The following is a 23,395-nucleotide window of genomic DNA, read 5'->3' as shown; positions in this document are numbered from 1 at the left end:
TGACATCTGAGGATTTGATTATTTGCAGATTTGATTAATATCTTCTCCCTGGTCCTCCCGATGACCCTATGGCCAACTTTCACAAGATAATGGAGAACCTAAAGATTGCTAGAAAGAACACTTCTTGATGCATTTGTAGGTCCTCCAGCACCTTCTATGGTCACCTTCCAGTGGATGTTTACCACAGAGTTGTGCTGGGGCCCTTAGGAATCTAGAGAGGGTGTTTACAGGTTAAAAAAATAGTCGTTTTTATTTGTTGTTTTTCCACTTTCACAGGATTGTGCATCTCTAACCCCATTGAATGTGGAGGTCCACTGTATTTTAAAGAGCATCCCAGAGAGAGGAAAGCCTAAACTCTTGCCAAATGTCACTGTGAAACTCCTCCTGTATCCCACTATCTACTACTGACCACTGCTTGATACCTAGCACTTTGTGACATTGGGATGACTCTGTGTCAGTCATGGGTAACCTGTCCAGGTTTTAGTCCAAACTTTTAAGCAGCTAGCCAAGATCCTGAATACTATGATAGAACCTTAAGTTCAAGTAAAACCAGAGCAGATCATCACCCATTAACATCAACATCACAACCCCCCAGTGCTTATAGGACCTAGTCCTGACAGGGGTTGTCAGAAACTATGAAGTGAGGTGAAGGTCAAAATGGTTTGCGGCTGTTTTATGCTCAATGATGAGTGGGTGCTGCGTTCAATCCTTTTTGAAGGCTATCTCTTTCACCAGGCCTACCCGGTCAGTTTTAAATTAGGAATTTTTAAACTGATATATTTTAATTTTGGTTGGATGATCTTTGGTTTCTCATGATCCTAGGTTTATGTGAAGTTGAAGGCTTTCATGGCTGGCATCAAGTTTTTGTGGGTTTTTTGGGCTTGTGGCCATGTTCTAGAAGAGTTTCTTCCTGACGTTCCCAGATCTGTGGCTGGCATCTTCAGAAGATGCCAGCCACAGATGCTGGGAAACATCCGGAAGAAACTCTTCAGAACATGGCCACATAGCCGCAAAAACCCACAAAAAACTAGGTTTATGTGTTTTAACTTACTGTGTTGAAATGGTTTATGTGTTTTAATCTTGGTGTACCGTGCCCCAAGCCTTGGGGAGGGCAGGTAAATCATCACTCTCATCATCATCATCATCTCCAAGCATCAATCACCACCACCACACCACCCCCATCACCATCACCATCATCTACTGTGGCAGAACAGTGTTCTCCCTTGCATTTGAGGACAGTAGGTTACAGAGATTTTTAGGTTTAACTTAAAAAACTTATTGCCACTACTCCAACTTTAAAAGCAGCTAGTTTCTTCCACCTAATGGCAGGGTCAGTCCAGATGGAGAAATGCCGTGTGGCATATCCTAAGGTAAGGCACATCCTCACTTTGTTAGTTCTATTATATTGTTTTTATCCTGCCAGCAAAAAAAGGTGTCTGTCCATGTTCTATTACTTACATCTACCGACTTTCCGCTTATATCAAATGGTTTAAAGTGCCTGATGGATTTTCTTCCATCTTTTTTTTTTTTTTTTTGTCTGAGAGATGCAATGACTTGAAATATCAAGGGAATGCGTGCACAGAACCTAATACTTCTCTCTCTCCTGGGGAGATGCTCTAATGGAGTTGTAGCGATAAAAATCTCTTGCTGGGACCTGAGATGAGCCAAAACGAGGAGCCCTTTCTTTGAACCTCCAAATCATGAATAAATTTTTAGAGTCTGGAGCTTGGCAGCACTGTCATCTAGCTGTACGAACTTTAGTCCAAATTATAAACTGCAGGCTGTCCAGCAAGAGCGTCCTCAACTCATATGCTTGAAAGCATTTAATTGATAGTGTCACTGACTCAGAGTTATGGGGGGGGGGGGGGGGGGGGGGGGGGTGTGCTGAGTCATTTCCAGCCTAGTGAAAAGTTGTGTGAAAATCTGCCAGGTGCTTAAGTGGGTAAATCCACAGAGGGTAGGTCTATCGGATAGACTCTATCCAGTGGTATTAGCCATTTTGCTATATGACTCCTCCGCATTCAGAGGTAGTGTGTTACCGAAGGGCAGCTGCTAAAGGCCAAAAGCAGCAGGAAGAGAGGACTGTTGCTTTCACACCCTCCTTGTGGACCTTTTGGAAGCATCTGGTTTGTCACTGTGGGAAACAGGATGTTTTGATCAGATTCAGCAGGATTCGTATGTTCTTCAGTGGAGTATTCTCCCTCAGAGGCCCCTTGTCCAAAAAAGTTCCCGGAAAGATGGAATGACAGCTGTATTGATAGAAGATTTTTTCTTTCTTTCTCCAGTACGTTTAACCTCTTACTACTACTATTCCCTACTTTCATTCTAATAGTGGGCTGTACAGACAGCCCTGAAAGGGCAGTCTGTAGCTGCTCGTTTTTGCCCCACATGGAGACCGCACCTTCCAAATGGCGCGGCCTACAAGAGGCATAAAAAGAACCCACTTCTAGCGGGTTATTGCAGTGATTGCCCATGGCGCCATTGGAGCCCTCACGCGCACTGATGATGTACGTGTGGCGTGGCACCATTTGGAGCTGCGCCATGCGTACATCATCATGGCGGCCCCTGTGTGGATGAGGGCAAGCCATGATGACACCAGTGGTGCGCAATAGGGCTCGGGATCATGCGTACGCTCTACATTACCTGGTGTATTATTGTTGTTGTGTGACCTTAAGTCATTTACAACTTATAACAACCCTAAGGTGACCCTATCAGGAGGGGGGGGGTTGGCAAGATTTGTTCAAAAGATTTCTTCTCTCTTGGTAATGCCTTGTAGTCAAGCAAGTTTAATAAAAACAAGAATATATAGCTATTCTCTACATCAGGAGAGTCAGCATGGTGTACTGGTTTGAGCATTGGACTGGGACTCTGGAGAACAGGGCTCAAATCCCATCAGCCATGAAAACACCTTGGGTGACCTTGGGCAACTCACACTCTCTCAGCCTCAGACAAAAGCAATGGCAGACTTCCTTTGAGCTCTTCCCTGGCAGTAAAAGTATAAGGTTTATTTATCAAATAACTAAGAACAGCCTGCTATTTTACAGTACTGAAAATCAGCTGCCTGAGGCAAGCCTCCATAGTAGCAGGGCTGGCATGGGTGAAACCATATCCATATATTCCTTTCCCAAGATGCTCCAAAACTCTCATTGGTTTTTAATGTTTGCAGCAGAAATAAAAATTGCATCTCTGAAATGAGAGGTGTAAAGAGGAAAAGTAAACCAATATACATATCTTGGAGGGCATATAAAACATACATGGAAATAGAAATAGAAAAGGGTGTAGGGACTCAGATAAACCAATTTTCTCAGTTTTATATACATATATAGGAAATAAAGAAAACAAGATTGTTTCTTACCATGGACCTCCAGATCAAAAGAGCAGCTATCAACCTTATCTTTATATGTCACTTCACATCTATAATTTCCTGCATAGTTTTCCTTGGCTTTAATGATGTGCATCTCAAATGTATAAATCTGCAGTCCAAAGACACAATTAAATTATTAGTTTTGATTTAAGAGAATATTTAGTAGTTAAACATAGCATGTACATTCATGCAAAAATGATATACTACATTTTTGCTATGATTAGGGATAGGTGAATTTGTCTGCTTCCAATTTCTTTTGCTCCCATGTGTTTTTAGCTGTACATCTATGTATTTCCATGTTAACATTCAACTTTAATTTTTTAAATACATACATCCTGTTGGTGAATCCTAACCAGAGCAGACCTATTTAATCAATTGTTAAATGGTGAGTCAACATGTGTAGAGAAATCCCCCTGATTGAATTAGTCTACTCTAGTCAGGATTAACCACATGATTTAGGCCATTCTTTTCATATGTACATTTAATATTTTGATATACAGTATTTAAATTGCTGAGAATTGAGTCTCAGTGTTGAGGGAAGGGTAAAATCCAATAAGGAGATAGGTTTAAATTTCTTCAGTATTATAGATTTGGTTCTATTGGGTAGAGGAATTTGCAAAGATTGAGGGGAGAAACAGATGGGCATGAAAAAGCAGTTTGAATTTGCCTTTTCCGAAGCTGCAATGAAACTCCAACTTCCCCGTCCACTCCCAAGGCAGCTAGAGTGTGCATGTCATGACCACATGATGCAGCTTCAAGCGGCACTGCTGGGTACTTTTTTTTTTAAACCATTCCCCCCACCATCTCTGTGCATCTTCACAAGAGTGAACCTTCAGCAACTGCACATTCACATGTGCAGCACTTCACCAGGACAGAGCATTGGAGCAGAGGTGTGCCCATGCAGATGCCAGCAAGGTAAAATCATGCCCTCCCTTCACCCCATGTCCCCTTTTTGATGGTCTGTTTTTTATATGTTGTACTCATCCCCATGAGAGGTGTCACAGTTTCACCTTGGGCATTGCCACCCTCATCACTTGGGTATGGCAGCTCCATCCCTTTTAATGTGCTCCTGTGATGGAGCGTTTACATGCACAATTAGGGTTTAGAAAGAGCATCCCTTTAGAGCTGCCCTGGAATCAGTGCATTTATACGTACATGTGAAGGTGCACACTTTGTAGGAGAAAGTGGAAATACCCAGCTTCTTTTTATTTGGCTTCCCCAACCCCCCCTCCCCATATTGCAGCTTGGGTGCTCTTTCCAGCCGGCTTCAAGGCACCTCAAAGCTGGCCAGAAACCTGCTTATTTCAAGTGTCTATTTCACCCCTGAATTAATCAGACATCCTTGCAACCATGTCTAAGGGGAATGGGAAGCCTCAGCTAGGATTCAACCACAGTCTCTGCATTTTGCATATTCACTGATGTCAGATAAAACTATTTCCAGTCCTACCTAGAGCTGTCAGGCACTGAAGTTTTTGCATCCACATGTGCTCTGTCACTAAGGACGTTATCATACGGGAGGAATTTCTTGAATGAAAAGCAAGTGGGGCCAGAACGCATTTATGTGAATTTGCTAGTTTAGCGAATTTATATGAATTCGAATTGCATTCAAACTGACTTCCCATTGCTTGAAAATAACTTGCCACTGCCCGAAATTGCGTGTGATCACCTCTCATGCAATAACATGAAACCCTATGATTGTGTTTGGACTGACTTTCCATTGCCCGAAATTGTGTGTGGTAGTCTATCATGCAATAACGTTAAACCCCATGATTACGTTCGGATTACCATTGGATTATACTTCCAATTTCCCTTTTCTGATAACGTCCTAAGCTACAGTCCTTCCAGAGTTTGGAAGCATTGCTTCTTTGCACAAAAACTCACAGAATCATGGCCAATCTCTAGGTTCTTCCCTAGTCTAGTCCTAGTCACAAGGCAAATCAGTATAAATTAGGCTTGCCAAATATTAACATGATTAATATGAAAACAAGATTCACATCACTTTAATTTCAAAACAATTATTTTAGTGTGTAAGCCACCTGGAAACAGCTGTCATGTTCAAAGGGCGTATATGAATTCTTTAAATAACTGAACAAATAACAAAAGGAACCAATAAACTAAGGCCAAGTTTATGTATCAGAATTGGAGAAGTTATTTTTTTTAGATTACAGCTCTCGTAATCTCCTAGCTAGCATGTCCATTGGGAGGAAAAGGTGTTCCATTCACAAACACATTGGCCTGTTACAGACTGCCCAAATAAAGCTGCTTCGGGTCTCTTTGGAAGTATGCTATTTAAATGATGTATGGGTCCTATGAGTTCGGAGGTCGCGCCAAAGCCACACTCCATTCCTAAGCACTGGAGTGCAGCTTTGGTGCAGCTTTCGGATTCTTAGGATGCATGCATCATTTAAATAGCATACTTCCAAAGAGACCCAAAGCAGCTTTATTTGAGCAGTCTGTAACAGGCCATAATTTCTGAAGGAATCCATGACAGTGTTTCCAAACATGGTGTCACCCAGATATTTCAGCTACTTCTCCCATCCTCCCTGGTGGTTGATTGTACTAGCAAGGGCTTATGGGAGTTGTACACTAAAGTATTTAAAGGGCATCAATTTTTTGGACGATTTATAAATTACTATGTTCATCCTGTGTTCAATTTATCAAGAAATATCACATCAGAATTAACACCCACATTCTGGGAGGCTGTAAACTACAAAAAGAGATATTTTTAAAATACATGTGCATGTGCACACAGACACACATTTCCATATGTACCCTTGTCTGTCTTTCAAATGTTTCTTTTAGCTGAAGATGCTTTCCAGCTTTGCTTGCCAGGTCCATCCATTTCCCTTTAAACCACTTAACAGTTGGCTTTCGGAGAAGATCCTGGGCTTCTACTTTGGCTATGAATGTGATATTTTGCCCTTAAAAAAAAAGTTAACACCAGTAAACTCTTTGTTGTCTATCATGTATGCAATAATCAATAAAACATACTTGAGGAGCATATGTGAATGTTCTGAAGAAAATTTTGGTGTCTATCAAAGAAATAATAAAGTTGGAAGGCCATGTATTGTGGCAGTGGGGCTGGGGGCCCCGAACTCTATTCCATTTCATTGCAGCAGTTCCAATGCTGAAGTTGAAGGCTTGCATGGCTGGCATCCATGGTTTTTTTGTGGGTTTTCTGGGCTATGTGGCCATGTCTAGAAGATTTTCTTCCTGAGGTTTTGCCAGCATCTGTGGCTGGCATCTTCAGAGAATTCTCTGAAGGTGCCAACCACAGATGCTGGCGAAACATCAGGAAGAAAATCTTCTAGAACATGGCCACATAGCCCAAACCCCCCCCACAAAAACCACAGTTCCAATGCTGCTTCATTCCTTTATTAGCACAGCAAGTATTTTTCTACCTGATCCACATTTCATAGAAAATGGATCACTGTATAAAATATGCAATAGGTACTGTGAGTGCAGCTTCCCATCTAAATCCAGAAGCTGGGATTGTGCACATGACTCTTCAGAAAGAGTAGTGAAAGGAATTCATTTGATTCCTTCTTTTTTTTATTTCTTTGCCTCACATTTTCTGAAGTTGTGACCCAGCTCAAAACAAGAGTAAAAGCAAGTGCAAGCAGTACCAAACAGCCAAAACTCCCAAGGCAGGATTTTGAAATTTTACAGGTTGAGTCTTTCTTATTCAAAATGCTTGAGATCAGAAGTGCATTGGATTTTTTTGGGTGTGTGTGTGTTAATATTTGCATATACATAATGAGATATCGTGGAGATGGGACCCAAATCTAAACATGAAATTCATTTATCTTTCACATACACCTTATAAACATAGCATGAAGGTTATTAATATTCTAAATGGTTTAATGTATGAAACAAAGTTTGTGTACACTGAACCATCAAAAAGCAAATTTTGGAGTATTTCAGATTTTGGAATTCTGGGTAAGAGGTACTCAACCTGTAATGAAACTCTATTGAAATAAAAGCAATTTAGAAACAGTACTTCAACAAATTACTCACAACTTGCCAGAATGAAAAGATCTTTGCATATCAGTGGAAGGACAACAGGGAAGAGGACAGACTAGCTTCTCCTGGAAGAAAATTCTATAGCCATGAAGCTACCACCAAGAAGGCCTTCTCTGGTGGTGCTACCAAACATGCCTCTGAAGGTGGTAGAAATGAGAGAAGCACCTCCTTTCAGGTTTTTAGAGCTCAGACAAGCTCATATAGGAGAATATGATCCTTCAGAAATTCTGGATTCAAGCCACATCTGGCTTCTCAACAAAATACTGGTCGGAATTTTATCTTCTAAAAATGTCTCTGTTGAATTACATTTGCCATTTTAGATCAAACATCTGTCTTTTAATAAACTTCTTCAAAGTCAATTTCAATCATTAAATTAATTTCCTATGGACCAGAGAGAGCAAACATGTATGGGGTGGGCAGCATATGTGTACAAATAAACTTTGACAAACAGTCAAACATACAATCTCAGCACATTAAAATGGTGTCAGTTTTATATGGCATACATATGCTGCCCACTCCTATACATATTTGTCAAGGAAGTCCCACTTCCTTGTAACATTTTAAAATACAGTAACATTTCAAAATATCAACAGTAAAAATAGTCAGAGAAAATATTAAATTAAAAAGTATTTATTTGTGGACATTTTTTGTTTGACAACTCACCAACACTAATTGAGCCACCCTTTGGTTTTTCAATAAATAAAATGGATTTCTGGGAATTGTCTTGCTTGTCTGCTTCTTCTGGGGCACCATCGCCCATAGACCATACTAATATGGAGAAAAAATGGGTATCATTTATGAGATATATCCAGCAAAATTCTTTATTTTAGCCCTGATATACCCTTTGCTTCACAGGCAAAAAGAAATCCATATGCAGAGCTTACAATATACATTGTAAAAGAACTAGTAATTTTACTAATTACTCTGACCATCCAAAAGTTCATTACTCAAACTGTAACTGTAGTCCAGAAAGGTAAGTTATTTGTTAGTAACAAGTTACAGTTACCATTACTATTGTGCCACTGGAAAATAAAGAAAACTGCTCTCTGGGTTGCCTAAAAGTCTGGTTCAGACACTGCACCTAGGACTTTCTGAGAAAAATGCAAGACATTACAAAGCATTATTTTCCAACTGCAGCATGAGCTCGTGCCCCATGTTATATTTCATTCTTTTCACATTGATCCAACAGAATTAGCATACAAACACAAAGTAATGCATCACAGGCAGACAATCATTTTGTTCTCTAGATTATCATTGTGTGTAGACTCACTCAGCCTGTACCAACCACTGACCACTGGATCCACAAACCTGAGCCCCAGACTTACCTACTTCTTTTCCAACACATCACACCAATCTTCTTTCTAGAAGCCCACACAAGTTTTTCTGACCTTCTGGAAGCTGTGGCCAATTGAGAAGCTGACTGGCAACAGAGAAGGGCAGGACCTTCCCCAGGTGGACATTGCAGGCTCATCACCCAGGGAAAATAAATACACTTCCCTCAGCCATTTCTCAACATTTGGATTTTTACTCTCTTTTCTGCTCTCAGCTGCTGCTTTGTTTTATCTAGTTTTGATTTATGTAATCCTTTGCACATTACAATTTTAGTGGTGTTACATGGGGCTGGATGCACTGTTGGAAGTAATAGAATATCTCCATCCTTCTGTTGGGGTGTCTCCTTTAGGAGACTTGGGAGATGCATCTCAGCTCAGGGGTTGTTGGACAGCCTCAATCCAAAGTAACAGGGAAACCACACAGATACGCATGTGGATTCCACAGCTGTTAATCTGTTGTTGCCTGTAAGTAAGTAGGCTGTGGGCTGGTGTACATTGTATGGCAAGTGGGTTGTCAGATTTCTTGATCTGTGCCTCATGTCAGTCCAATAACATTTAGATATAAATAATTAAGTGGTGACTTTTTTTTGTTCTCCAGTTATCTAATGTATGTACAGTACTTCATCTTTAAGGACTTATTAAAAAAAAGAAGACATTTCTAAATGTGAAATTTTTAAAATGGGATATATAGTACTTTGTTTGGTTTAGTATTTCCACTGAAAAATTTAGTTGCAATATATCTTTAAAGACATATGTGCCTTGATTTTCCAAATCTATCTTCTCTGGAAATGCTCTGACCTGAAGCACCAATGTATGTTTTTATACTCTAGAGCTTGACGTAAACAGGGGTGTTTGTTTTCACTATTGTGAAGTGAATGAGAAAACCTTTTCTCATAAAAAGCTCAGATTGCACACTGGAATCTGTGAACTACTTGAAGCAGAATGATGATCTCGATCGGAAGTAAATATAAAACAAAATAAAAAGTTAGCATGGCATTGGATATAAAATTAGAAATCAGAACAACTGAAACTGAACAAAAGTAAGTTGTTAATAGTTGCTATGTGTTACGGGGGAAATTGGAATGTTTTGGTTTTTCCTTTCTTTCAGTCTGTTTTACAAGCTCTCACCTGACTCCTTTCTCTCTCCAGATTGATTTCCCCCATCTGAAAAGTAAGAGTACACTAGATGATACCAATTCAACAGTTAAACCTTGAGTATTTTATTTGTCATGCAGAGTTATTTGTTCTCATACTATGTCAGAGGGGAAATTGTAGAATACAATTGTCTAAGCTGAAGTTTTCCCTTGGAATCTGAAGGCACACGCTTGAAGCAACTCTGCAAGCTACATATGATTTCTGCCCAGACCAGATAATGGGGTAAACAATCCTGCTTGGTGTAAGAGGAGTTCTTACAGAGACTCAGAAAACTCCAGAGCATGCTAGAGCAAAGAGAGAAAAGGGGAGGGAGAAGTGGTGTTCTTTCTTTCTTTCTTTCTTTCTTTCTTTCTTTCTTTCTTTCCAAATCTGTTTTTTCCCCTCTTAAACAATTTCCCTCCCATTGATTCCAGAAGGATGGAATTGACTTGTATCAGCTCTAGGCTGGCATCATCCTAAAATATTCTATACATCTGGGATGTCATGCCTGGGAACACAAGATTGCAATCTAAAATATATTAGCATGGATTGATTCTCATTTAAGTGAAATGCTTGGGTTTTGGATTTTTGAGGATTTTGGAATACCTGTATTTGCATATATGTATATAATGAAGTATGTTGGAGATGGGACCCAAGTCTAAACATGAATTTTGTCTGTGTTTCATATACACTTTAAACACATAGCCTGAAGGTAATTTTATGCAATATTTTTAATAATTTTGTGCATAAAGCTTGTATACACTGAAACATCAGAAAACAAAGGTATCACTGTCTCAGTTCCCAATTAAAAACGTTTTGGTTTTTTGGAATATTTTGGAATTCCAGATAAGAGAGACTCAACCTATGGTGCATCATTACACCCTTAAAATCTATTATTCATGGCACACAGGTCTGTCAAAAGTTCCATTTTCTGACACCACTGTGGGAAGCAAGACATCTAAACAAGGTTCTTTCTGTTCATGCTACTTTTATGTATTGCCTTGAGTTCAATCATGATAGAAAGCCTTGATCTAATTGCAATAAATAAAAAACATGCAATCCAATAAACATCATTTCCTTCTTCTCAGATTACACCACACGTGTCTGTAAAAAAATATTCTTCAGCAAGTCCTTCTGAAGCATTCATTAAAGTGAACAGTAAAACATTTAAGATCTTAAAATAGTCCCCATTCCTAAGCACAACTCTTAATGAGAAAGTATAATTGAAATCACATAGAAAATTGCTCATGAAAGTAGCTCTTACTGGATTTTTTGCTTAACATACTAGCAAAATTAAATGTAAAAGGGAATTGTTCTCCTAACCTGCAGTCGAAGTGTCATCTTCATCTGTAAAAAGAAATACATAAGAATAAAATAAAGCAAGTAAAAAAAAGAAGCAATGTAGACTGTCCATGTTTTAGTACAAATGAATGAAAACAGGAAACCTGTAATAGAAGGAGGAGGGAAGGGAGAAACCATGGGAGCTGGAAAACGGCATGAGAACTGCAAACTGATGGATAAAGCTTTATGGTGAATGAGCATCTGAAATGGTCAATTTTAACGCTTCACTCAAGTACAAAAATGGGACATGAAGTGTGATCTATGATTAAAACATGGGTTTGAATGAGAGTTTTTGAAGTGGGTGTGTTTGTTAGAAATGTCATCCACAAAATACAAAAACTGAGGAAGGGAAATGGAAGTACAAAAGCAAAAAAAAAAAAAGTATGCCACAATGACAGTTAAGGTCAACCATAGACCTGACCTTCTGAAGAAGAAGTCGTATCACTGGTGTTGTCATCTGCAATTAAAATGTGTACCATGTATATTCATCACAATGCTTTGGTTTTTAAAGAGACAAAAATAGCACTATAATAAGGAGAGGGCACTTTGTAGCAGCTGTAGCAGGTAGATCCAATGTGATGGGATCAAACCATTTTTTGTTTCAAATTCAGTTGCAGTGTCTAAATAAGAACTATATCATTCGTGTGCATATTCATGTTCTCAATCCTGTCAACACAAACACTTTTAAGTCCCCATTCCTTTCAATGGAATAGTTCATAGTAAAGTCTTAAAAACGCAATAATAAATGGGATTCTATCCTGAATTAATGCATCTTCTGTCACTTTATGAAATATGTAGCAAATATTTAACAAATAATCAGTGTCTTAGAGAATGATTAAGATGTTTTCAAAGAACATTCTGTGTCCCGGTTGATGCCCATGCCACCACCCTCTGAAGATGCCAGCTACAGTTGCAGGTGAAACGTCAGGAACAAATTCTTCCAGAACACAGCCATACAGCCCAAAGAACCCACAGAAATTTGGAGCACTCTGGAGTGAGGCCACACATGTCACTGCCACTGCTGGCTCCCTCCCAGTTTATTATATGCTGTTTTATTCCTTCTAATTAGTTTGATTTCATTTTTTAAAAATACTTGTTTCCCCTTTTCTTTCTTCATAATATAACTTTTGCATAACAACAATAAATACATCCTTGTGTATCCTTCTAATCTGAGAGTAAAATGTAAACACTGATAACAAGATTGAAACCTAGTATTGAGATGCTGCATTTCATAAATTGAGTTCTTTGTGATGAAAATCTCTGCAAGAACAGATGTCAATAATAAATTGACCCACCCGAAATAATCACAACAGAGACCTAGATGATTTCATATAACTAATAAAAACTTTTGGATGAACAAATCTTGACAATTTCAGAACATTGGCAAATTCAATGAACTGCAAGATGGCATGAAGATGCTGATATTCAGAGCCATGATCATGAAAAATGATAGCTTAATGCTTGAATTATATGAATATTGTGCTCACTGATCAGAAGGCAACAATGGGCTCCAAAGACTGCCAATTAATTACAGCTGCATAAATTCACATCCTATTACCCCAGGAGTGGGCAACAACTGATGGCATGGGGGTCATTTTTGCCCTCTCTTGGACCTTAGCACCCCTCCTTGCCCTCCCTATGCATCAAACCTACAATGACAAGTCATGCACTTCAAATGCTCCCAGGAAGGCAATTTGTCATTTAATTATTCCACCACCCTCACTGCATGATATAGGCAATTAAAAAAAATGAAAAGAAATCAGGGGTGATCTTAAAAGCTGTTTTCAGGAGTGTGATCTGCCATTCTGTGGGCCACTAGTAGGGACTGGAGGAAATCCTGGGAGCTGCCCACCCCTGTTTCCCCCTTTTCACAATAGTACACTACATATGGTTGATGAACGTATGAAGAATTAAATCATTTGTTTGGCTCAGTCAGCACAGTATATGCAATGTCATGCTTGTTATCCAAATGGAAGATGACAGTCATGTAAAAGAGTGATCTAGTTTGCTACTATCTTGTTGAAAGACTTGAGAAACTAGAACAAAAAGCAGTTAGTTGGTGTGCAAAGGCACAATTGCAGGTTCCCCAACCAGTGCAACCTTCCTTTTCCAAGCAGAAAAAGTCAATACCAACCACTTTGTTCAACTCCAGGATATTAGAATGTGATGTATAACTTCTATGGATATCAAGGTTACAAATGGCAATGGAATTGCTTTGAAAGATGGGATAGAAAAATAAAAACCTTGTAGCGACCCATCTTTCCTAGTGACTGGAAGTGTATGGACTGAATGCTTCATCAAAATGGAGGAATGATTCAGCCATGGTGATCCATTTAAAATTAGAAAATGACACACTAAACTATGTTAGCAATGTCATCTTTTCAAAAGATAACAAATACCCAAAAGAATGTCAGACCTGATGGAAGAATTACGATCATTATGTCACTCTCCTTTTCTTCTGCAAGTAGGAATGGAATAAATACCTTTAACAATGAAACTCATGAAAAAGACGTAGATAAGATGATAACATTCTGGTACAAATAGATTTGCTTATGATAAACAAGAAGTTTGTCAATTGATAGGTAACTGAGTACAAACACATTTCCTCTCCCCCCCCCAGTGAACTAAGAAAACTGAAACTCACTTGCACCATATTTTAGCACTGTCAATCTCTTTTCATTCTTTCAGACTGACTGAAAAGGGGGAGCTTTTCCATAGACCAAGACTAGCATAGCTGTAGCCAGTAGTGGTGCTATCACTCCCATCCAGAAGAATCCAACAAATTATTTTGCTGTGGAGCACTCTCATGCCATCCTTCTGTAATTAAATCTATCTAATAAAAAGATTATCTAATAAAAGGCTCTTACTCAGTGGATGGAGAACAACATACTTTGAATATTGGCTGGTAGAGTATAAGGCCCAACATACTACAATATGTTTTATGAAATTTCTACTTATAACTTGGGAAAATATACTGGATCTTGACAAGAGACTACTGACAAGAAGCCTAAAATGACCAGAGGGTGAGCAGATTCCTTGATCACATTTTGTGTTGAGATGGACCAAGGAATGGATCAGGTTCATTCCAGACTCCTTTTAAGCTCTCTTTCTTGTATATAAATGAATAAACAATTACTTTATTTACTTATACAAAAGGTGTTTTAAAAAGGTGTTTTAAATAAATATTTAAAGACATAAAATTGATGTTGTCTGTCAAAGAATGTTGCTCCTCAACAGCCATCCATTTCATTGCAAAGATGTTTTGGACTCTTCTGCCAAGCCCTGTAAAAACAATTGGGGCACAAACATTTTTGAATGACATTTATTGAAGAATTGTAAGGATCAGAGCAATTTATTCCAAATTGAATTTGTTTTGTGGTTGGGCAATGGTATTCAAGCAATAATAATTATACACTTGGAAAAATATGTTTGACCTTTGATATGATTTTATATATGTCCACACCCAGATCTTTCATAGTTGGCTCATGAGCTTTAAAGATATTAATCTACATACTCTAAAAAAACCAGCTGAGATTTTATGCATAGAGTATGTGGAAGCATCAATCAAAGATGAAACATGTAGAGCTCTTATCATAGCAGGATATAACCTAGAGAGATGACGTTAAAATGAAACATGAGGGTAGTTTATTAGAACAGAACCTGAATAGAACCTAAAGAGAAAAACAAGCACATTAATTTTATGCTGTTATTTTATGAGAGAAGCACACTATGGCATTGGCAGCTGTATTTTCGACACAAAAAGAAAGATGAAGAAGGGCACATCAAATGTATGAGAAAACAATGGTAGTTAAACAAGTTGATGGTAGACAAAACAGGCAGGTAGAATGGATCACAGCTAAGACCCACTGAATAAATCGGATTTATGTAAGTGTTGATTTCCCAGTCAGCAAATGTTCAATGGGTCAACTCTAGCTGGGACCAGCAATTAGATTTAGGCCTCTATCCCCACTCTACATTAGAATGCAATAGTTCTCATTGACATACTCCCTTACAAATGTGTATGTCCAGCAAGGTGTCTGCTTGGTTGCTCATTTGCAATGCATTATGGAGGACTGCAGAAGAGTTGGACACTTCTAAGGCAGACAATTTCCAGGCATTGTTCAGCTATTTTTTAAAAAAAAAAAAAAAATCAGTTCACCAATTTGCTTGGTGGTAGAAGAAGAAGAAGAGGGGTAAGCAGAGAGAAAATAGAGGATTATGTGACCTTGTTATCTAGATGCCTTGATAATTCTCTGATTCAGAGAAGATAATTTCACAATTAAAACTCCATGTAGAATCAGCCTATGTGATTCTACCTTGAGCCAGTGTGATGTAGTGGTTTGAGCACTGGACTAGGATTCTGGAGACCAGGGTTCAAATCCCAGCTCAGCCATGTAAACCCACTGGGTGAACTTGGTCACGTCACACTCTTTCAGCTCCAGAAGATGGCAACGGCAAACCCCCTCTGAAGAAATTTAACAAGAAAACCCCATGATAGATCCCCCCCCCTTAGAGTCACCATAAGTCAGAAATGACTTGAAGGCACACAATTAGTGGAACCACCCTAACTCTAAAACCTTGCATTTGACACACAAAAATAGTGGTTGGCAGGGGAATTCAACATACATTTCATCTAGCATACCCTCTTGACTCTTTTTAGAGAACATTATCCCCTCACAGAAGTTACCTTAGATGGTTGGCCTGCGATTAAGATATTTAAGATTGTTTATATGATGTTTTTAACAATGTTTTATTCTCTTTGTATTTGTGATATATTTGATATGATGTGAACCGCTTTGATCATGTTGGAAAAGCGGTATATAAATAAAGTTTTTATTATTATTTATTGTTACTGGTCATTGGTGAATGAAAATCTTGGTGGAAGAAAGCACTTGTTCTGATACCTCTTTTTAGCTTGAAAGATATGGTAGGTGGTGGTTTTCATGTTGATGGGGCAGTAAATTCACTATATTTTTATAATCCAACATGCTGAACCTGGTTTGGGCAAAGGGTTTAATTTAGAATAGTTTCTTTAAAGTTTGTAGTAACACCTAGAGTGAATTCACCACCCCATTGTCCTGGAAGAAACTGCTTGCAAGCAGGGACTTAGCCAGGATTTTATGAAGGGGGGGGGGGGTTCCAGACTAAGTGCCACCATTATAATGGGGCTTGGGCGCGGCGGCGCAGCAGCATGCACCATTCATTTTCTAATGGAAGGGGGGGTCCGGATGCCAAGACCCTCCCCCCTTGGCTATGTCCCTGTTGCAAGACAAAAGTGACTTCCTGAAATGAGCTTAGTGGCAGACTATACCTCTTATGTCAGTGGGGCAGTGGGATTTTAATCTAAACTTTGGGGCCATACAGACAGACCAAAATAAAGGTGCTTCGGGTCACTTTGGAGGTATGCTGTTTAAATGACACATGCATCTTAAGAGGCCAGAAGCTGAACCAAAGCAGCGCTCCAGTCCTTAGAACTGGAGCATGGCTTTGGCATGGCCTCTGGCCTTTTAGGACACATGCATCGTTTAAACAGTATACCTCCAAAGTGACCTGAAGCTCCTTTATTTTGGCCTGTCTGTACAGGCCTTTTATTAAAGCTATCAAAAGTATTTGGGGATAGGGTTCACTCCCACTGACAAGGAAACCAGTAACTGCCACTGACTGAGCTTGAAAATGAATAGATAGCTAGCACAACAAGTTTCAGAACACTTTTCAAGGATAGTTGTAGAATGTGTGGCAAAATTCCAGTAACTCAAAGCTACTAAAGCATAAACTGTGTCCTCCTTTCCATGAAGTGAAGCAACTAGTATACCAGTTAAAACTAGTCAGCATGGAGAAGGGGGACAAATATGACCCCCACATCATATTTCACCTGTTCCTAAGACATGTGGGGGGGGGGGAATCTTAGAAACCATACCAAAGCATACTTTAAAAAAGAAATTAAATTAAAAGCTGGCTGTGAAAAGAAGAAAAGAGAAAACACAAACGATTACTTTTGCTTTAGCATCTACTAGTATTTTATCCATTACAGGCTTCTTGGAGAACAATTGTACTCACCTTTTCCTAGGGTGGTTCCATCTTGTAGTTTATTTTGTTCTGTGTTTTGTTCTGTGAAGCAGAAGCACATTTTCATAGAAAACACTTAAATCACAAACATTTGCTATCTACAGTGCTCTCACCATCGTAGAAACTGCACAAGCTCCACGATCACTTATGTTCCAGAACATACACTTCCAAAGGTTGCAAGAGTTAGAACATCAATTTAAAGTGAATGTATATACCCCCCCCCCCCCCCCCCCCAAAGACCTCTTTCCCCCCTCTTAACATGTAAAGCAGATTTAAGTGATTCTTAGGGAAGAAATTCTATGTCTGTGGTAGAAAACATGTTTTGCATACAGAAGGTTGCAGTTTAGTCTGTAGTTAAAATACCAATGATGGAAAAGATCTCTGCCTGATAGCAAGAATAGTACTGTGCCACTCAGGGCCCTTTCACATAATAAAATTAATCTACTGTGGCTGCATCTACACTGCAGAATGAACTGCCATGGCTCAATGCTATGAAATTCTGGGACTTGTAATTTTGTGATATATTTATCCTTCTCTACCAGAGAGCTCTGGTGCCATAACAAACTACAAATCTCAGGATTCTGTAGGATGGATCAATGACAGTTAAAGCAGTGTCAAACTGTATTAATTTTGCAGTGTGGCAGTGGCCTGTGTTTCCACTTTAATTGCCATGGCTGTATCTTATGGAGACCTGGGAAATGTAGTTTGGTGATGCACTGCTGCCCTCTGGCACAAAATTCTAAATATCCTTTCCTAAACTGCAAATCCCAGAATTCCATAGGATGGAACCATGGCAGTTAAAGTAGAATCACAGTTCTGTAATTATGTAGCATGAAAGACCTTTCCCCTCAAGTAACTTTGTTACATGTGGCAGGTCAGGGGCAAATGCTGCTACCTCAGGCACACTAACCTTGTGAGCAGCAGTCAGCACTTTGCGTGGCAGCACACTGCATGTGGGATTAACTGCATGTGTGTGTAGCGATCTGAACATGATGTACATTCACAGAGGCTCAAACTTCCAGATGGGACATCAGGGCAGAAGGCCTCACAGACATTCTCCAATGCTTCCCTCAAACCAGGTAGAATTTAGAAAAAGCAGACATTAACACACCTTTTCCCAACCCGACACTTCCTAGATGTATTAGGCTGCAGTACCCATCATCTCCAGCCAGCAGGGTGGTCCTGGGCAGGGGGAAAAGGTTGTGTTAGCACCCTTAAGGGAGTTGTGCAGGTTGCACAGCCACTAGTGAACTGGCCACACTGACTGTGGGATTCTGGAAGTTATAGTTCAAAATAGTTTTTCTTCTTTGAGCATAACTGTAAAATTTTTATTTCAGAAGGGAACTATACTAGAGATTAGTAGTTATTTTTGGACTACAACTGCCAGCATACCTTTGTGGCCAGTTAAAAAACGGAGCTTATCCCACAAACAAATAACCCCCTGGATGTTATCATACCTAAATCGCCCCCATCTAGCCGGGATGCCACCACCTGGATGCATCCTGGGTCGAAGCCTCACTCAGCCAGCCAATTTTTGAAGTTGGAAGCTCCCTGACTTAAAAAAAAAATGCTTGCTGAGCAAGGCTTTGACCTGGGATGTATCTGGGTGGCAGCATCCTGGCTAGATAGGCAGCAATTTAGGTATGATAACATCTAGGGGCATCCCAGATCCTGAATTCAAGCTGGAAGAGGTAAGCCGGCTTGTTCATAGGATAAGCTCCAATTACTAGCACTACTGGGGAGAGGGGGGCGGCTGGCTATTCTCACTGGGACTGGGAGATTCTGGAATTTCTTGTCCAAAAAAAAGGAAGGAATGATTCCAAGTTCTGATCGGGATAATATTATAGCATAATTTCTCATCTGTGTGGAGAATCCAACCAGGACTTAAGTGGTGCCCAAGGATGTATTAGCTCTTATGCTAATTGGAGTTCCTGCTTGGTTTCAGCTGTTTGAAGCTTTATATTGTGACCAGCATGTCCTTCCCTGCAGTGAATCTCTTTGAAAGTGCTCTGCAGTTGAAATGTCAGCAGCTGTTTCTTCTGTGTTCAACAAGGAAAGTGTCTGTCTTACTATGATTTTCAGTGGTAAGTTGTATTTTATGGCAATATGCTTCATGCCAATATGAATGAGTTCCACCAAGTTTAGGAAAGATTTGTAGAAAGACAATTCAAGCTAACTCTCACACACTATTTCCAGGCAGCTGCCAGTTTTTGCTTCATCATTTCAGGGTCATAGGAGAATTAATCCTGAAGCCAAGCAAAGATTTTGTTGTAATGCACCATAATTTTACTTCTGAAATGCACCTTTTTATCTACAGTATATCATGGCTGGGAACAATCCAGTCCTACAGCTGTTGTTGAACTGCAGTGCATAGAATTCAAAGTATGCAAAGAGATCTTGTAGCACGTTTGAGACCAACTGCATCTGATGAAGTAGACCTAGGGCCTGTACACATGGGCCCAAACACCAGTGTTCCCCTGGCCTCTCATTGTCCAGTCCAGATGATGCAGGCCATGAGCCCTGGACCCAAAAGGGCCTTAATCTGGTCCAAAAAGACCAGCTGTTTGTGGCAGACATTCCAGGAAACCCAGCAGTGGCACATTGGATGGCCCCACATGACTCTTACCTGCCACTGCTGTCGTGTTGATCCCAAAAGCACCTGCCATGGCCTCTGATGTCAGAAAGGAGTGTCAGGCTACATGAGCATAGCCAGGTGCTTAGTTTATGCCCTTACAGGTGGTGGCATGCCTTCAAGATGGACATGACAGTGATGGCAGGTACAGGGCATACGGTAGCAGTGGGTCGATGGTAGTGAGTAGTGGCGGGCAGGATGTGAACACTCACCCATCACTGTACCAGTATGTGGACTGACCTGTGTGAGAACCATAAGCTTGGCCGATGATATCCTGCTCGTTTGCTCAGGCCCTTAGGACCTTATCATACAAGGCTTTTAAATTACAATTAAAGTTGGAGAATACTTGTAAATACGTAGTGCATGACATCATCTCTGTCTCATTGCTGCTCTGCTTGTAAAATGTTGTTAGAGTGTACCTTTTCATTGACAAGGAAAACCCATCAACGTCTAGCTGCTTTTCCATTACTTCACAGGTGCAAAACGTCTCTTTCATATCAGTTCCTATATTGGTAGTCATGTGGTATCTATGTCTCCTCCTCTCCCCTCAACCCCTGTCCCCCTCAGTATTCCTAAGTAAAACTATTTTCCTTTATTTCCTTTTATTTCTTTTTTTTCCCTTAAAAAAATAAATTGTATTAAGCATAACCTGTGTTAGGAATTGTGTTAAAAACAAGAATAAAAAACCTGAGCAGACAGTGGGAAGAGCATAAGGTAGGAAGGTGGTGATAGGGAGTGCAGAAGAGAGCATGGGGGACTTTCAATGGCAAAAACAGTACCTTCATGCTAATGCAAAGATATGTGATACTTGAATGCTTCTAACTGGTTTCTGTTTTCTTTTACTAATGTGATCGTGGTGAAATTGAGGCTTGTGCCATAATATCCTTTGTCTACAAAAGCTTACACTACCACTTTCTTTCTCTCAGTATCAAAGGTGCTACAAGATCACTTTGCAATGCATAGCAGTCAGTATACCAGTATACCAGTGGTGATGGATGATGAGATGTACAATCCAACATCTACAGAACAAGATTCCACCCTGATGTGTTTTACTTGGATTTTTCAGGCAATTTATTGCATATATCCTGGTTCATTATTTGTGGATGAGGCGCTTCAAATTACAATATCATACAGTAGCAACAAGAACAATCATACACACCACCTAAATGGGCTGTAATCCCACCTCAATCTGAAGGGAGAGGTGGGAAATATAAATAAAAATTATTATTATTATTATTATTAAATGTACTTACACATACATAATTTTAAGTGGTTAAAGTGAAATTTTGGTAAGCTGTGACGTCTTTAAACAAATTTCTAAAAGATTTTTTAAAAATTAAAATTAAAACATTTAAATTTTATTTTACAAACAAACAAAAACCTGGGACCTCACTCACTCCATCTCTTCTGCTGAGCTCCAGCATTTTAAAGGGACACAGGCAAATGTCACAGCCTATTTCTGCCAAAAGACAGATGTTTGGGGAGCAGTGGTGTCACCAACCCTGAGGGTGTCACCTGTTGCAGACCACACACCCTGCACCCTCTTAGTGATGCCCCTGGGGTTCTCCTCAATTTCCCGAAATATTTCCAAGTACAATGTCTTCCAATTACTCCTATACATTCCCTAGACCTTAGAAAGTCACATTTCACTGAAATAGGAACCCCTAAACAAACCCAGCAGATAGTAATACAATAACAATTCTATCTTTATTTTCTATATGATGTCTCATCCACACCATACTACGTGAACCAAAGTAACACAACTTTGTCTTAACCAACCTGGAGGGGGTGCAGTCTCTGCTTCTGTTTCATCTGAAAAGAATAAAAGAAGCACTTTTAGAACTGAATATATTATAACAGATATACACATAAAATGATACATAATCTACTAGACCTGTATATAAGTTCTCCTAAAAAAAAAAATCTCAGTGTACAATCGACAAAACTGTTCCCATGGGGTTTGTTTGTACATTTATCAGGTTTTATTTAAAATTGTTTTATTGCTGCAGATGATCCCCTCTTGGTTTACCAAACAGGAGATTAATAATGCAGAAAAATCAAAACATAAATGTAAATTACTGACAAATTCTTGCTTTTTTTGGTATGATGACATTATTTTATATAATAACTGTATGTAACAGCATTTATCAAAGAAACATGTAACACAATATTTCTCAAACCCATTCCCGAGATTATGAAAAAGTGACTAATCATAAAAATGTTATCTTAAAGAACTGTGTAGAATTTCTAACTGCAAATAGATTTCACTTACATTATCACCTGCAAATAAAGGAGAAAATATGTTGAATGCACATGTTCTATCAGTAATCAGACTTGCATTTACTCACAATATGTTTTTTCTTATTTTGTCTCTCTTTATGCCTGTCTTTGCCTTTGTATTCAGAATATCATGCTTCTATAGTATCTTTAAAACAACTATTTAAAAAACTGTACAAGAACTAAACTTTATGCCTTCTGATTATATTGTTGTTTCTATTATAGGTAACATTTATGCAACAGCACCAACACACATCGTGCTTTGCTGATTTTCTTATGCAAAAGAGACAAATCCATGTTCCCTGCCACCACCCCCCACCAGCAGCTCAGCATCAACGATTCATCCACATTAACTTTCAATATACTCTTGGTTTGCTATATACCTAATATAGCATTGGCATTGTTGAAAATCATAACATTAATACATCTATACAGTTTCTTATGCGAAGGTCACAATTAATAGAGCTCTCAGTGTTTGACCACATATATCCTAATTCACTGCTCCATCACTATCCCACTAATGACTTTATCCTGTTACTGGATCCAGTCCTACTAGGACTGAGTGCCTATGGCAAATACTTAGCTGTGACACAACAGGTGTAATGCAATATCAGGCAGGGCCATCTCAAAATATTTTTCTGCCTAATGTGGTGTAGTTAACGACACCATGCTCTAACAGTTCCTAGCTGAAAACTGGGAAATGTGTAACTATGTAACATCACAGTGTGGTCAAGAAAGCAAAAGTTATTAATAAGAACACCCAAAGACAGACAGGCTGCAGTAGTTGTGTTTGCCTGTCTGCAGAAAAGGGCAAGATTTTGATTCCTCCTCTCTTATCCCCTCCATCCCATTATGTTAACTGAATACAAACTACCTTGCAGCCATTGAAGTAAACTGAAGACAAAGGGGACAAATTGGAGGAAGGATATTTTAAAAGGAGCTGAAAAAATGGGATGACACTGCATTAATAGGGACTGTCCCCGCCAAATTGCAATAGTTGAATGTATGATGACACTCACTATCCCATTCCACCCACACACCTAACAAAGTGTGTAAGACCCAAAGTTACCCAAGTTTCTTTGGTATGGAAGACTAAAAACAAACAAAAAATCCCCCTACAACCCCAGTACTTTGGGAACAGGTGCACCAAGTGAATGACATGTACAAGACCAAAGATGTGGTTCCTTTTTGCACAATATTTCTCTCCTTTTCAGCCTTATTCACATG

General features: G+C 39.3%; 1 protein-coding gene across 1 annotated transcript in view; it reads right to left on the bottom strand.

Annotated features, from left to right (window-relative positions):
* MYBPC1 (myosin binding protein C1) overlaps window positions 1-23,395 on the bottom strand; it is a 116,970-nt gene that overhangs the window by 70,318 nt on the left and 23,257 nt on the right. Inside the window, 8 exon segments of the mRNA XM_042469062.1 lie at window positions 3,356-3,473; window positions 6,137-6,285; window positions 8,051-8,155; window positions 9,847-9,882; window positions 11,176-11,199; window positions 11,615-11,650; window positions 17,251-17,301; window positions 21,671-21,703. Coding sequence (XP_042324996.1) covers window positions 3,356-3,473; window positions 6,137-6,285; window positions 8,051-8,155; window positions 9,847-9,882; window positions 11,176-11,199; window positions 11,615-11,650; window positions 17,251-17,301; window positions 21,671-21,703 — 552 coding nt within the window.

Source organism: Sceloporus undulatus, chromosome 5 (genome assembly GCF_019175285.1).
Source record: "Sceloporus undulatus isolate JIND9_A2432 ecotype Alabama chromosome 5, SceUnd_v1.1, whole genome shotgun sequence".
Lineage (NCBI taxonomy): Eukaryota > Metazoa > Chordata > Lepidosauria > Squamata > Phrynosomatidae > Sceloporus > Sceloporus undulatus.
Note: the sequence above shows the minus strand (reverse complement) of the source record. Positions and strands in the feature narration are given on the sequence as shown.